Raw genomic sequence first — 17151 nt, 5'->3', positions numbered from 1 at the left:
TGTATACCGGTGAAACTCATTCCGTATTGAAACATATAACCCCTTAAAAAATTTGCGGGGCAGGCTGGGAGGGAATCCAATATGTGAGTTGGTAAGTATATTAATTAAATCAAAATTTATTTTTGAAATTTTATATTAAATTACATATTCTTACGCAACTCACATAGATAGCAGATTGCTAATTTAGGTGGTGGGCAAATGAACTCATAGTTAACATCTTGCAAGTATCTGGCCTGTAGCTACAATAGCTGGCAAACCGAAATTACTGTTCTGCCGAGCACCAGATACGTTCCCAGGAACACATAAAAAGACATCTTCTGCAGAAGATGTCTAGTAGATGTGTATTAAAACAGCGGGTACTTAAAATACCCCGCCGATAGAAAACTCATGACTACGTCCTTGAACGGTCAATAAGCTGCATTCATGACTTATGTAAGTCTCTCAGACTTGAGAACAGATAAAGAAGAGGCCTATACACTCTGACCTCTTGAGCCCGTGCTGCCTGAAAAGGGAGGACTGACTGCCCCCCCCCCTTTTCCCTGCCACCACTGTAGGCATGCCTAATCAATGTGGCAGTCCATTTAGCTAAAAGTTGACTTCACTAAATCATTGCCTCTAGAAGTGTTGATGGAAATAAACAAAAGCCTTTGTTCTGGTGATCTAAACAGATCAGTTTGTTTGTTTATTTGTTGCTTAACGTCCAGCCGACTACGCAGAGCCATATCAGGACGAGGAAGGAGGGGGTGAAGGGGGCCACTAGTCAAGCGAGTCAGAAATATATTTAAGCTCGAAATGTACAATTGATTAAATATGGCTCTAGCAGAGCCAAAATATTGCAAATTGGTAGAATTGTATTATCGGATCTGGTTACTCCTGTTTCTGCTTATTTGTCAGAAATTTTGAATTAAACCTAAGCGCTATAGATCAGTCTTTCTCCAAAGAGATGTCCAAAGCAAAAACCAGACAGAAAATGCACTTACTCGCACTTCTCTCAGAAGCTACTAGAGTAAGTATGACGGCTTCCCGTATTTAGAATAACAAGGCTAATTTGTCAAGGATTAAACAATCCGAACTCAAAAACTCCGAAACTGGGAGCGAATCCCAAGCCTGGACTGGAGATTTGCTTTCAGCAAACCAAAGGGAGGTTCCCTTAATCACGCTGGCTAAAAAGAACCCAAGTGAAAAAATTTTGCGACCTAGCTGTGTCAGTGCAACTGATATCGCATAAAGTCTTAATTCAGAGACGTGGGAGAAAATTCGGAAAGCCAGGATAGGTGGTTCGCCACCCGCATTGAACGGAGAGAAGTGGAGTTCTTTCCGTTAATAGTACGCCAATTGTTCCAAGCCAGTCAAAGTGACACAAAAACGAAGACGCTGAACCCCTATGAAATCTCTAGACCAAATCCAGAGTTGAGGCAGAAGCCCCTGAGTGTCTCAATGATTCCCGTACAGTAGACACCCGTGTGGCTCGAGTGTAAAAAAACAAAAACGGCGCCCTCTTGCCAGCCTAAAGGACTGGCAACCAAGATTGAGTGGGCCCATAATGTGCGACCAACAGGCCGCTCAAAGTAAAATTGAGAGTATTATCCGGGAACGGGGAGACGAACATTTAGCAGAAGGTGATAGTACCGAGAGGCAAAACTTCTACCAGCGGCTTCTCCAAATTCACCAGAAGGAGTAGAAGCGTGTAGCGAGATAGAGTCCAATCCAAGTGGACATTCCTGGCCGGCTGACTAGAGTCTGCCAAGACCTAGAGCCTCTCAGAAAGGTACCTCCCTGCTAATAAGATTTCGTGGTGGTAAAAGCCACATCAAAACCTCGCATGCTCGCTGTGGCAGTGATAGGGAGCGAGATGCCACCCCCTGCTTATTGAGATAAAAGACCACTGTGGTGTTGTCTGATTGAATCAACACATGTTATCCCCTGACAAGGGGAAAGAATTCCACAAGAGACAGAACTGCTTCCCTGGTGGAGAGAGAACCAACGGGAACGCCCTGTATGAGCAGTGGTGTGAGAATCCAAAGATTGGCTGTGTCTGTGAACCAGTCAAGAAAAGACACTAACATGTTCCGGCTCTTCATTTGATTGCTTAGAAAACGAAACCAGAGCCCCGAAGATCTGAATTAAATAAAAAGTAGCCACTTCCGATCTATTTTGTATATCCGAAGGTGGAAGTAAACATAGGCACGATCTATATAAGTGACCCAACAGGAAGGGCCCCAGTGCCTCCCTCAATAAAGTGAGAGTCCTAATCGCCCCTCCAGCCGCTGTGGGAAAACACAGAGGCAGAGAGAAGAGTGGCCGAACGCTAATACTCCAGTTGACAAGTGCCAAGAGTATGCAAGAAAGCGTGCTATTGTTTGCCCACTGAACCCTACCGCTAAATCGCCTCGAGGAGATAAAGTGGTGGGTATTAACTTTTGGCACCGTGCCACGCCGAGAAGATAATAAACCAAAGCTGAGAAAGGCCAGCTTAGCGCTTTTCTCTGATAAGAAAAGCCGAGGCCTGCCGTGGGCTTTTCCTTTTGCTGTGAGATTCTCTCTGTTAAAGAGCCCGCGTGCAAAGAGGAGGATTCGCAAAGAAAACCCTCGAGCAAGGAAGAGATTTAAGTCTCACCGACAGAACAATACTGTCGGCCGAGGCCTTTTCCCAGACGAACAGCGAAGCTAAACCCTTTGAATATGTGTGCCGACAGAACACAAAGGCATCCCGTGAGTACGAAACCGCACAAGGGAAAGAACGAATCAAAGTCTTGTACCAAGACGATAATAGAAAGAAGTGCGGCCACGATCTTCCACAGCCAGGAGATCATTGTTCTTGACAACAGACAGCTTCTCCTTGCTATGAACCTTAAGATGACTGATTGTATGATCGACAAGTACGGTGCAACCGGAAGCGGTTCCGTAGTACGAAGAAAAGAATAAACTAAGTTCTTAGGCTTGGTGTAACCTAGGCCTACGGATATCGCTCAGCGAGTGAAGCGTTACTTGAGCGGGTGACGCAACCGAAAGCAACGCCGCATCGCTGCCCACAAAGGAAGTAATAGAAAAGAAGAAACATATGAGAAAACTTCCACAAGTTCAAATTCTAGAGCCAGACAAGAAAGCGTCCCTGCGTGTGTAAACCGCATGTGCGTACAACCGTGCCGCGACTGACATTTGTCCGGCTGAAACCTTAGCCAAAGAGGCCAGGAGTATGAGGACGTCTTTCACGCTAGAGTCGTTTCGAAAATCGAAAGGATTCAACGACCCCGCGACCGACCGCGAAAGAGATCGAAGAAGTGTCTCTGAAAGAGACGCAAGTTCCAACGAGTATCTTCCCGTTTCATCCAAACCAAGTAATGCGCCTTCAGAGTAAGCACAATGTTTTGTCCAAACTATAGACATCTTCCCTGAGATTAGCCAACTCCGGAGTGACCGGAAGCGGTGCACTCGGCAAAGCGTAAGTCTCAATAAGACTGTGATGACGACGGGAGAGAGCAAACTTGCGTGAATGAAACGAAGTGCTCGCTTCCGTAACTGGTCTGAGGCAAACCATGGCTGAGCAGCATCAGGAACTTGACCGTGTGCAGCCAGTAAAGGCACAGTATCCACAGGCAAGCTATTCTCAGAACCCGAAGTTCTAGCCAGCACCTTGGAAAGTTCGTAAGCAACAGAAGGAGACTCGCTAAAACGATATCCCTGAACTTCCGTTAAAGCAGGGCGGAAATCACCCACCACTGAGGGTGGTGGTGCCGCAGAGCTTGCCATAGCTGTCACCCCTTCAGCGAAGTACTTGGCAGACACCTGAGCTGCAGTAACCATAGCTGGTTAAAGTTTGAGTGACAACTTGACATCAACTTCCTCCTCAGAAACTGAGTGAGAATCGTCGAACTCCGAATCTGCTGAGGCTGGACCGTGAAATTCGCTGTGACAAGCTGCGTCACTAAAACGATCCACCACAGGCGAGGCTGATTGCAAAACGGAAGAACCGTGCAAAGCCTGCCCGAAAGCAGCTTCCTGCCCAAAAGGAGGAAGTTGAGACATGTACACATTCACCGAGACATAAAAGTCTGCCCGTGAGTACATCTGTCTCGTTGTCCGGTGTCGACCCCCCGTGAGTTCCGCCTCTTAAAAAGAGCGATAGCCTCCGGGAGAGTCGAACTTTCACTCCCCAGCCTCAGCGGGGGAGCTACTAGTTCCGGCCCAACTTGTTGTCCGGTGTTGACCCCCCGTGAGTTCCGCCTCTTAAAAAAGAGCGATAGCCTCCGGGAAAGTCAAACTTTCACCCCCCAGCCGCGGCGGGGGGGCTACTAGTTCCGGCCCAACTGGAACACTTTCACCAGAGAACCTGGCTACCGGTGAACCTGACTAACCTGTAGAGCGTGAACGCTCCTCGTATGAAGTAAACACACTCCTCTGCGTGCACGTCAGCCAAAGAGACTGTGCATGAAGGCGGAACCTCGATGCGTGACAACAAACTGCGTCGCCCACTCCCGCCGGGAGCGAGCGCAAACTCGACGAATGGCAACATGTTATACATTTGGGTCGAAAACATCTCAAAAAGGGAAGCAAACTATCTTTAACACAAGTAATCTCTTTCCCACTGCGTTTGCCTTGGCTGAAGTAACCTAAATTTAACCTGCTTCAGCACTGGCATGATTGGATTCATAGGGTCCAAAATTTAACAGACATTCTTTCTTTCTTCTTTATATGTTGTTTAACGTCGTTTTCAACCATACAAGGTTATTTAACAGACGCAAAAGTTAGAGAAGCTGGGTCAAGAACGGAAATGGTAGTGCCTTTGCCTTTCTCTTTATGCGAAACGTAAAAGGAGAAACCTCAGCAGCTACTGACTAGTCTGTGGTTTCTAATTCTCCTTGTCAGCCATTGCTGACAAAAACCAGTCTGAGTTATGATATTGATAAACAACAATCAGACCGAACAACGGAGAAAGAAAGAAACGCAAGCAAAAGCAAATAAATTAGAACGAGCTCACCCAAACTTGTGCATGAGAAGCAGGGACCTGTAGACGGGGTGAAACACTGTCCAGAAGACAGTAGGCTAAAAGCCTGCAGCGTAGTGTGAAAAGCGTCCGAGCTACTTGGTGGCTGAAGTAGGAGTGAGTTTCTAACATAGGCGGCGGTCGAGTCACGCGTGATAGGTCACGTGACAGTATGACCTCGACTCTTGTATAGCTTGGGTTATAGGTCAATGCCGTTCTTTTTTAGGGGGTTGCTTCCCCTTTGGGGTGAAGCGTAGTTCAGTGTCCTAGCACTTTAACTGAAGTTAATGCTATCTATGTGAGTTGCGTAAGAATATGTAATTTAATTGGTGTTTAACGTCGCTTTCAACCACGAAGGTTATATCGCGACGGGGAAAGGGGGAAGATGGGATAGAGCCACTTGTCAATTGTTTCTTGTTCACAAAAGCACTAATCAAAAATTTGCTCCAGGGGCTTGCAACGTAGTACAATATATTACCTTACTGGGAGAATGCAAGTTTCCAGTACAAAGGACATAACATTTCTTACATACTGCTTGACTAAAATCTTTACAAAAATTGACTATATTCTATACAAGAAACACTTAAGAAGGGTAAAAGGAGAAACAGAATCCGTTAGTCGCCTCTTCAACATACTGGGGAGCATCGGGTAAATTCTTCCCCCTAACCGGCGGGGGGAAATTCTCACTACATTTACAGTACCTATACCACATAAACATAGGGTGTTTATCTATTTTAGGAGGGCGTAGAGGGATATTTTTGCATCATTCGGAAAGAAAAAGGAAACCAAAGGCATGCGCACACAGAGTATCAAGGGTATAGGAGGAGCACACAGCTAACTGCACACCGTACGTAAATTTAAGACAAAAATGTAAGCAAATCTGAGAAACTGCCCCTAACCAGAGAAAGACAACCAACATTTAGACACATTTCACACTTGCAGACCAGATCAGGCATATCATTAATTTGGTGCAAAACAAATTCAGATTTGCTGCAGAAATTGTTCACACTTTTGAAATCAAATTCAGCACACTCAGCAACCAAGAATGTGACAGCAAAACAGGAATAAAATAAAGAGTGAGAGAAAGACAGGCAGAGAGAGGGGGGGGGGGAGAGAGTGAGAGAGAGAGAGAGAAAAAGAGAGAGAGAAAGAGAGAGAAAGAGTGAGAGAGATCGATCGAGAGGGGAGAGAGAGAGAGGGGAGAGAGAGAGAGAGAGGGGAGAGAGAGAGAGGGGAGAGAGAGAGAGTGAGAAAAGAGAAAAAGAGAGAGAGAGAGAGAGAGAAAGAGACACACACACACAGAAAGAGAGAGGGGGGGTGGGAGAGAGAGGGAGAAATAAAAGAATAAAAAGCCATAAAGTTAACATTTCAACCACACAGAAAAAAAGCCAATCGATGTGTGCAACATTTAATGATGTTTATGATTCTTAATTGGTCCCAATGATGTTTGTTATAACCTGTGCATGTGCTCGAGTGTCTGAGTCCGTGCATTATGTGTGTGCATGCATGTGTCTGTGTTTATCTCTCAGTGTGCTTGTGCGGCAATTAAATTGAGTTCAATTGTACTTTTTTTTATTCCACAAAATGCATTTTTGATTTGAGAAGTGACTCAAAGCAACCAAAGGTGAATAACCACACAAAATGCTTACCGCCTGTTTGGCAAAAGACAAGATATAAAATTGTCATTACAAAAATGCAAAAATGACACATGAATTAAACCACCGTAATGCAGAAAATAAAATGCCCATTTCTCTCATATTTTCTGGTACTTTGACAGTTAATCTACTTCATTAATCATTGCACCTCAACTTAAAAAAGTTTCCTCTTGAAAATGATCAACTCACATCGCAATGAACGTGAGATACATTGAAGTATGATTTACAATTTTGTGAAAATTACTAAATTCATTTCACAATGAAAGTAATGAAACGGTTGCTTCTTTTGAAAGTGAAATACTGGTACACAATCATGATTTTCATTACTGAGAGTCTTTCTACAACACAAACCAAACAAGACTCAAAGTCCGATATCAAAATGCCTTGCCTAGAGACAAAGAATCTTAAATAAGTGAGGTAGAGCGCTATTGAAAGATCTGAAAAACCAAGGGAAGTAAGCGCTCAAAATGCATACGACATGTGCAATAGAGTGAGTGAGAGTTGTGCGGCACCAGTCTTTTCTTCTTTTTCTTCTTCCAAGTCATGAGCTGGGTCTTTTTTGAAGTTTCAAACTCAGCGAGTGGAGTTTTGAGTAGAGCTGGTTAAAAGAGGTCTGTGGGTGGCGCAGGCTCAGTGAAATCTCCTGGCATTTACTCGATGGCACAATTACTGTATGCATTCAGAGCGCTTACCTTTGTTTTTCAGATCTGAGAGCCAAAGAAACCAACACACCTGTTTGAGCACCCATGACAGAGCCTTGTAGAAGTAGTCCTCTAACCAACCAGCCAGCATCTGCTGTTCTTGTGGAGGTTGCGTGGTGAGCCAGGCAGACACCAACCCTTTCACGTCTACATCTTCATCGCTGCAAACACATGTTTGATAAGGATAAGGATAAGATTTCATACAGTCCTGTGCGGTTACCCCCATGGAAATTCTGGCTGCGTTCTCACTGAGGAAAGAGAGCTGCCATACAGTACGGCAATATCCAATGTTTTTTCCCGGGAACAGACTACTTTCAATTCAGTAGGGGGCGACTATCCTCAACCCGGCGGGTCCCCAGGTGGCGGATAGGGGAACGGCCCCCAGATATGGGGGCCAGCTGCGAATATAGAATAAGCAGTCCCGGACCAACTAGCGGTGTCTCTACCAGGACGGGGTGGGTTGGCAGATGGCAGTGACTACCCTATAAATGCCCTATGTGTCCGATGACGGTTACACCATGCGGGTTACAAGAGCCGCATTAAAAGCTCTAGCCCCGGGGTGGGACCCCCGGTAAGAAATCCCCCATGTGTTCCCAGGGTTAGGTTTTTGAGCCAGGAACTAAGGGCGGGGTAACCCCGAAAGAAACCTAAGGGCTGAAGTCGGAGGATCTGGGCCAACAGGCGCACCTTAACCAACCACAGATCCACGCAAAAACGCAAAAGTGAACGACAAGAAGACAATGTTTTTTCTATTTCATGCATGCAGGTTTTCATGTTTCTAAGTCCTGAGACTTTCGCTGTGAGCTTGGGATCTTTATAGGGGGGTTCCATGCGACATTATAGGCCATTCACAAGAGAGGGCTGTGTCTGAGACACTTGGACTAGGATGACGCGTAGAAAGCTTGCCTCACTAAAAGCAAGGGTATTCACTCTTTCGCAAAGGGCGGGGATGTAGCTCAGTCGGTAGCGCGCTGGATTTGTATCCAGTTGGCCGCTGTCAGCGTGAGTTCGTCCCCACGTTCGGCGAGAGATTTATTTCTCAGAGTCAACTTTGTGTGCAGACTCTCCTCAGTGTCCGAACACCCCCCGTGTGTACACGCAAGCACAAGACCAAGTGCGCACGAAAAAGATCCTGTAATCCATGTCAGAGTTCGGTGGGTTATAGAAACACAAAAATACCCAGCATGCTTCCTCCGAAAGTGGCGTATGGCTGCCTAAATGGCGGGGTAAAAACGGTCATACACGTAAAAGCCGTGGGAGTTTCAGCCCATGAATGAACAAACAAACAAACAAACTCGTTCACAACCCATACAAACTCAAGCTATTTCCGGAGTTTGTCTAACTGATGTTAAACACACATACAGTCTGACACACTGCGCTCAAACGACTCACCTGAGGAAGATCATGCCCATTCTGGAGATAGTGGCGGGGGAGGCACAGCTCAGGTCATGGGTCTCGAACAGGAAGTTAACGTTGGGACCGAACTGGATTCGCTCTCCGGACGGCATGGTCAGCAGGCGATTGTCGTCGAGCACGGAGTTGAGCGACTCGATCCACTCAGGGTCAATGTCACCGTCACACACAATCCATGACTGCACCTCTGCAAGAGTTGAAAAGTATGTGTTGCTATCAAAATACATTGACATTCCTTTTACTTTCTATATCCCTATCCTTCCACAGACGCTCAAACTCTTTTCTGCTACATTCACAAATACCACTAGTACTAGAAATAAGAGCATTTCAGATGTTTGAAAACTTACGTTTCTCATGTAAATATCAGGTTGGTTTTTTTATCTATGATCATAGCTTTTATTTCTATGAAAACATCAGCTTTTGTCTATGAAGGTATCAGCATTTTGTTTCTTTTCTTTTTTTCCCCAGCTTTTTCCACTGTGCCGTCACACCACCCCATCACAGCGATCACTGCTCAATCCGCATATCGTTCTGCTGTCAGAGTTGCTGATTTTACACACTCCAGGAGGAGACTCAGGTTTTTTCTAATGAAGATGTCAGCTTTAGTCTATTAGAGAGGCATGCAAATCTGTACCAAATCTGCATGTTCCTTCATTCAAAACTGCGTTACTTTTTGCGTGAATCTCTGGGAAGGATTACAAACTTCACTGCAAGTAAACTGACCACACTTACTGAGAAGTAACATACAGATCTGCCCGAAGTTTGAAATAACAATAGACTTTCGTGATATAACTGTTACTTTCTCTTTTTTTTAACTTGATTTTCCCTAGAAAAACCCAGGCAAGCTACACATAACATTCTAGGCTTATACCTCTGTGTTTCTATGGAAACAAGGAAAAGCAACTCTTCCACAACCCATACAAACTCGACAGAGTTATTTCCGGACTTCATCTATTGTTGACTGTACTCACCAATGGGTTCCTTGACCACCTGTCTGGCACTGTAGGTGAGAACACCGTCCGTCCACTCACGCGTGTCCATGTCAATCTGACCCAGCAACTGAAGCAGAAAAAGAAGACTATGAGGCACACAATACACATGCAGCAATGGCCTAGTGGTGAAGACGTCGTCCTTCTGTGTGGAAGGTTCAAGGCTCGAATCCCTGCCGCGCCTGGTGGGTTAAAGGAATGGAGATTTTTCTGATCTCTAATCTGATGTGCAGACCTGCTAGTGCCTTATTCCCCCTTCGTGTGTACATGCAAGCACAATACAGCAGTCCCTCTCATAAACGGACACCCTTGGGCCATAGCAAAACTGTCCGTACATTGCAGGTGTCCGGTCACGGGAGGGGTGACCGCACCACCCCCTCCCCCATACACTCACACAGAGACACACAAACAACAGGATTGAGTCTATGCTAATCACTTCTTGTGGCTACTAAACAATAACAATAAACTCCTAATACTTTGTTACTTCTTTAAACGTTCTGTAAAAAGGATTTGTATGAAAAGTGTTGAAAAGAAGAGATAAAATAAATCCTCAAGGCAGTGAACACACTCACCATGCACTGACATACGAAAGCAGCCACACAAACACAGCACAGAGGAGCGTGTGCAGATGCTTTGCAAGAATAAGCTTGAAAACCAGTTTGAATAAATAGCAGCAGATAGAGCTGCATGTCATAATCAAGTAATTTATTTGTTTCTTGTCTGGCTTTATTGACTGCATGCCGATCATGTGGCATGGCAGTGACATTTCACTCTTCAGTCGGAAATACACTGTACATAACACAGCTCCCACTCTCCCTCACTAATGCCTACCCCAAGCCGTGACAACTGATGCTTGGAAATTGTGTGGAAGAGTACACCTCTCTATTTCTCTCCAATGCTCTTCCTGCTGACATGCCGTGACACCGGACACCCCACAGAGTTTAGTCAGCTACCCCTCCACCCCCCACCCCCCCTCCCTCTCTCTCACTCCCTCTCTCTCACTCCCTCCAGCCATGTACCGTTGGGGGCTGTGGCCAGAGAGGCCAGCTGCACTGTTCACTCAGAGCAAAACCAGTTGACTGTGTCGTAACTTTTGACAAAGCAAGACAACTGAAGGGTTCATAGATTAGGCAACCGACTCACTGGTCAAGGCTGAGGGGAAACAAGAGTATCTTGTCAATGAAAGAGGTTACACACAGACACACGATGGGTACACCTGCACTCAAGTTATCAGTGACTGTCATCACACCATTGCGGCTGTGATCTTTGTGCCAAGAGCCGGACTGCTCTGTTATCGATTTTGTTGTGGTGAAAATTTGACGATGGTCTGTCCGTACATTGGAGGTATGACCTGCTGTTGGGACCGAAAATGAGTGTCCGCGTCCACGTTTTGCAGGTGTCCGTTTAAGGGGGGGCAAATATAGAAGGAAAACACTCCGTGCCGAGCAAATGTGTCCGTACATGTCAGGTGTCCGCTCACGCTGGGGGCCGTACATTGCAGGGACTGCTGTACCAAGTACACACGGAAAAGAACTCTAACCAATGTCACAGCAAGCATACTCCAAAAACATTACAAAGAAAGAAAGAAAGAAAGACACAGACACTGTGAGCCACACACACACACACACACACACACACACACACACACACACACACACACACACACACATAATCTACCTGCTGTCTGGGCATAGCCTTCGGATTCATGACGTACTCCTTAACTTGCTTGCCTGACACACACACACACACACACACACACACACACACACACACACACACACACACACACACACCAACACACACACACCAACACACACACACATGCATAACGTACCTGCTGTCTGGGCATAGCCTTGGGGTTCATGACGTATTCCTTCACCTGCTTGCCGTTCTTGATCATGGCTTGTCGCAGCACGCGCCACAGAGTTGTCTTTCCTGACCCGCTGGGACCCACCACCACCACCCCCATGCGCTGACGTAGCTGTTCATACAGCTCCAAGGCTTTCTTCACCTGCACGAAAAAGTTCATCAGAAATCTTTTAGTCCTACAAGTTCTGTAAGGATTCTTTTATCATTGTTTAGTGTCCGTCAAATCAAGGATTGTGTTAACAAGACATTACCAGTATTTCACCAGCATTTCATTTGTAATTCAGAAGCATTCCACCAGTGTTTCTTCACTATTGCACCAATATTTCACCAGCATTTCCCCTGAAAATTCTCAAAATGCTGGAAATAAAACTGGCAACCTGTCATAAATACCACCAGCTCTTTAGTCTGACTGTCCCCCCCCCCCCACACACACACACAGACACATACACACACACACACACACACACACACACACACACAGGGAATTTACAAAACCCAGATTCTTTCATCCGTGTATCAAGGTTGTCACCCAAAGGCAACAACAACAACATAAACATGTGTAAGCAAAGCTGCACAAGATGTTAATCTTACCTGGCTTTCACTGACAGCCAGGTTGGACTCTTTGCACACGGTTCTGATGTGCTCAGCCAGCTCCTCGTACTCAATGTCCTTGAACTCGATGCCGGGGAAGATGTCCTTGAGCAGGCCATCGAAGCGATTGCTGTCGGAGAAGGTCAACTTGGACAGCGTATTGATGCGCAGCGACTGTACCACCAGCTTGGCCTCAAACTTCGCGTCAATTTGCACTGGACCACAGATGAAAATGAAGGCCTACATTAAAGCTTCAATGTTTCCGATTCCCCGACCAACCCTGTTTTCCTCCCGACCCTACACATTTTTGTTTATCCTCCCTTGAAAAATATCAATTACCAAAAAAAATAAAAAATTCATATCCCTTCTGAGGACTTTCAAAACGTCTATAAATCATTTTAAATCCTATGCCACTGACACAGTGGAACCCTTTTTAAGACCTCAAAAAACCTGGAAAAATTGAGTCTTTAAAAGGAAAGAGTCTTAAAATAGAGGTAAATTCACAGGGGAAATGAACATAAAATCTGGAGAGAAAAAAAACAGGTCTCCGCGAAAATAAAAATAAAAAGGAAGGAGTCTTAAAATGGAGGTAAATTTACAGGGGAAATAAACAGTTTGTTTGTTTGTTTGTTCATGGGCTGAAACTCCCACGGTTTTTACGTGTATGACCGTTTTTACCCCGCCATTTAGGCAGCCATACGCCGCTTTCGGAGGAAGCATGCTGGGTATTTTCGTGTTTCTATAACCCACCAAACTCTGACATGGATTACAGGATCTTTTTCGTGCGCACTTGGTCTTGTGCTTGCGTGTACACACGGGGGGTGTTCGGACACCGAGGAGAGTCTGCACACAAAGTTGACTCTGAGAAATAAATAGAAAATTTTTAATTAAATTTTCATTTGATTAATATACTTACCCGAATCACATGATTAGCATTGACACACTTGGAGATGCCAAGGTCTGATAAAAGCTACCCGTCTAGGTATAAGGGAAGCAACCCCAACTAAAAAAGTGACAGCACCATGGTACTTGCCACACTAGGTTGCCTCCCCTTAGGGTGAACTACGTCACTATTGGTGCCTGGTCACATGATACACAGATCAATCGACTTATAGAATACTAAGAAACTATAAAGCGGGGCAGGCGGGAGGGAATTACCCATGTGATTCGGGTAAGTATATTAATCAAATGAAAATATAATTAAAAATGTTCGATTAAATTACATATTCTTACTCCGAATCACATGATTAGCAGATAACTCCAACAAGGTGGTGGGTAAGATCAAAAAGTTCAAACTCACTCTAAAGTTCTGGAGCGACATACTCCAGCTGCCACCAAGGCAGTAATGGACCGAGATCCATACTGCCAGGCGGCAGCAAGGTCTCCCTACGAAAACTGATAAAGACAAAAGCCGAGCGCCAGTAAGCTGTGCGCAGGACGTCATCCAACCTCCTAGACCGTAAAACGGCCGAGGAGGAGGCCCAGGCCCTGGAAAATGAGCTCGGGCCGCGCCTAGGGGAAAGATAGCAGATAGCTACGCCAAAAGAAAACATCTAACTCACTCTAAAACCCTTGCCAGGAACTGGCCCACTGCCAAGTGACAGAAAGAGGACCGAGAACCATCCTGATTGACAGCCGCAATGTCTCTCAGGCAAAAAATGCGAAAGACAACATCAGAGAGCCGGTAAGCTGTGCCCAGCACTTCTTCCAATCTCCTGAACCATAAAAAAAAAACAGTCCGGAAAGGACCCAAGCCTTGAATAAGCCCGAGCCGAGTAGAGGGAAAGACAAGCTGACCCCCCCCCCCCCTTTCTATTGGAAGAAAATGCTAACGGCCTGGAAATGCTCCATGAGTAAGAGTCCGACTCAAAGAGAAAAACTCAAAAGGAGACGGTCACCGGTCGTCCTCTACCGGTCCCTGCGAAAGCAGAGAGAGGGATAAAAAGAGGAAGCAGCGACCTAAGATAGTGCGTAAGCACCGGAAAGCGAAAGCCGCCGTGGCCAAAGCTTGATGTGACCGGCGACCCTAAACGAAATGACAAAAAGTCAGAGTTCACAGAGCAGTCTGCTTGTAGGTAATTGAATGAAACTCAAAAACCTAAACCAGAAAACAAGCTGGGAAGGAAAACGGAAAACCGTGAAGCCAACCAGCGTCCGTAATAGTTGCAAGTGGTAGAAGGAAGCCGTAACAGGCAACCCAAACCACCGGAAGTCGCCCCGACTCGCCTCATGCCAGGATGAGGGAGAAGAGGGAGACACAAATTCTAGGGACACGGAGACCGTAGTCGCCCGTGCCAGTCAAGAGACTATTACCCGGGCTAAGGCTGAGAGCCGTAACGCCCGTAGACCGGCCATAAAAGATGCTGGACTAAAAGCCCGCACCCAGAAAACCGGAGCATTAACTAGACCTCTGCCGAAAGGAGAGGGTTAGCCAATAAAGCTGAGAAAGTGATAGGCCACAAGAAAGGCTCCTCACCATGCATTGCCAAAACCAATGCAAACTCAGGAAAATCTGAATGCAACTTCCGAGGCCAACTCAAGTAAACCTTAAGTTTGGACGAAACACTCAAGCAAGTCCGATCGCTAAAGAAAGACAGAGTCCAACTCGGCGAAAGACCCACTAGGGCCGAGTCCATAAAAACAAACAACAGCCACCACCGCCAACGGGAGGAATGGCTGTTGCGCCAGCATAGGCTAAAAAACCCGGATGCCCTAAGGCCAGCTGTTGTTCCAATACAGACTACCACGCCTGAGAAAGAACAACCTCTCCGGTTAAAGCCTGAGCTGAGGACTTAGCCTGAAAAGGCTGAGTCTGCTTAAGCAGAGCCTGTTTTGCTGCTTCAAACCTTGAAGAGCAAAGGAAGAGACCTGAAGGTCCCTACGAGTCTCTATCTCCTACCTCCTGACCTCCCAAGCCAGGAGGCCTAAGAGAGACCCATCCACCAAGGGTGAAGAACTAAGGGAGTTTCTCGTTGATACCGCATAAAGCTAGGCATGGGAGAGAAACAGATCCCGTCTGTACATGACCGAAAGGACAATGTGCAGAGAGGACACCTCCTCTGTTCTAAATTCGCCCTAGCAAAGGTGGATAAAGCGTCCCCTGCGTCCTGCTCTTTACTGAGTGTAAAGGTCGCCAAGGGCTCCGTAAAGGAGTGTCTCCGAAAAGGAAGCGAGTTCCAAAAGCTGTCTGCCCATTTCCTCCGGGGGAAGAGAGTCCGCTCAGAGAGCTAGGGACTGAAATTGTTCCCCGAAGGCTTCATACAACTGAAGGGGTTCCGGCGTGACCAGCAAAGGTGCACGCGGAAGGGCAAACGGCGACAGCAAATTCCGGGACGTCTTGGGCAAAGGCAACTTCCTCTGAGCCACTAATGGCCCGAAAGAAGAAGCCTGCGCAGGAGAGGCAGACCAACCCCGTGCTAATTCCATAGCTGGCCGTGAGGACAGTAAAGGAACCGGCACTAGAGGCAGCCGCTGCCGGAAGCCAAGGGTTTGGTAAAGCTGGGAGAGAATAAAACGGCCGCCAAAGGAGAAACCTTAAAACGGACGTAGCCTTCCCTCTCTCTCGCCGACTGGGAACCAGTCCTTATCGAAAAGGCATCCGCAGACGCAATTTCGACAAATAAACCCTTTCCAGGTAAGATCTGGAAGTGACTTCCTCCGCCGCTTGGGGGAGGCCGGAGCCTGAAGCCCTTTTCTGCCAGTCAACGGCCCAACCTCACCCCTGACTAAGAGGAGGATGAGAGGCGTCGAAGACCAAAGGCATAGGGAGTGAGGAGATCAGCAGAACCCACCACTGAAGTGTGTGGTAGCTGCTAATCCGCCTGAGGCAGGAAGCCTGCAAGCCCAAAGGGCAAAACCGTGTCCCACATCGCCGACGACCAAGAGGAAGTGACGGGAATGAAACCGGAAACGCCGGGAGGAGCCGGGAGTGCAGCGGACACAGAGGCACCATGCCAGAGCTGGTGCTGCACAAACTGACGGCTGAAGCCCGGTAACCAAAAGGTAAACCCTAGGTCCGAAACGGCAGGGACAGCGACATGTTCGCTGCCGAAGGACCTATACTTCCGACAAGCGCTGGAAGCGCAACTGTCGCGGGCGACTGCTGACAAAATTCTAGGCTCAAACCGGATGGGACCATAACAGGTCCACTAACCGGTGAGCCCACATTTCCGGCCGGAGCCAGAAGCGCAGCTGCTGCGTACGACTGCCGCCGTAAGACAAGGCTCAAACCGAACGTGACAGTAGTCTGTGCACTAACCAGTGAACCTACGCTTCCAGCCGGAGCCGGAAGCACAGCTGTCACGTACGACTGCTGCCGTAGGGCAAGGCTCAAAACCAGGACGTGACAGCAGTCTGTGCACTCACCCGTGAACCTACACTTCCGGTCGGAACCGGAAGCGGCGCTGTCGCGGACGACTGCTGAAGTAGGGCAAGGCTCGAACCAGAAGTGACAGTAGCCTGTGCACTAACCAGTGAACCTACACTTCCGGCCGGAACCGGAAGCTCAGCTGTCGCGGACGACTGCTGACGTAGGGTAAGGCTCCAACCGGACATGACAGCAGCCTGTGCACCGACCGGTGAACCTATACTTCCGGCCGGAACCGGAAGAGCAGCTGCCGCGGGCGACTGCTGACGTAAGGCAAGGCTCGAACCGGACGTGACAGCAACCTGAACACTAGCAGGTGAACCTTTTACTTCCGGCCGAAGCCGGAAGCAGCTGTCGCGAACGACTGCTGACGTAGGGTAAGGCTCAAACCGGACGTGACAGCAGCCTGTGCACTACCGGTGAACCTACACTTCCGGCCGGAACCGGAAGCGCAGCCGCCGCGGACGACTGCTGACGTAAGGCAAGGCTCGAACCGGACGTGAACGTAGTCTGATCACTAGCCAGTGAGCCTTTTACTTCCGGCCTAAGCCGGAAGCAGCTGTCGCGGACGACTGCTGACGTA

General features: G+C 47.3%; 1 protein-coding gene across 1 annotated transcript in view; it reads right to left on the bottom strand.

The window, feature by feature from the left end:
- The window catches only part of LOC138968419 (cytoplasmic dynein 2 heavy chain 1-like), a 124884-nt gene that overhangs the window by 58459 nt on the left and 49274 nt on the right, over nt 1-17151 (bottom strand). The window contains exons 35-39 of the mRNA XM_070340997.1: nt 12203-12417; nt 11577-11753; nt 9725-9812; nt 8733-8940; nt 7372-7501 (exon numbers count right to left, since the gene is read on the bottom strand). Of these exons, the coding sequence (XP_070197098.1) occupies nt 7372-7501; nt 8733-8940; nt 9725-9812; nt 11577-11753; nt 12203-12417 (818 nt within the window). The remainder of the gene's footprint in view (nt 1-7371; nt 7502-8732; nt 8941-9724; nt 9813-11576; nt 11754-12202; nt 12418-17151) is intronic.

The sequence above is a fragment of the Littorina saxatilis genome, linkage group LG6 (assembly GCF_037325665.1).
Source record: "Littorina saxatilis isolate snail1 linkage group LG6, US_GU_Lsax_2.0, whole genome shotgun sequence".
Taxonomy (NCBI): domain Eukaryota; kingdom Metazoa; phylum Mollusca; class Gastropoda; order Littorinimorpha; family Littorinidae; genus Littorina; species Littorina saxatilis.
This window is presented reverse-complemented; position numbering and strand designations above follow the sequence as displayed.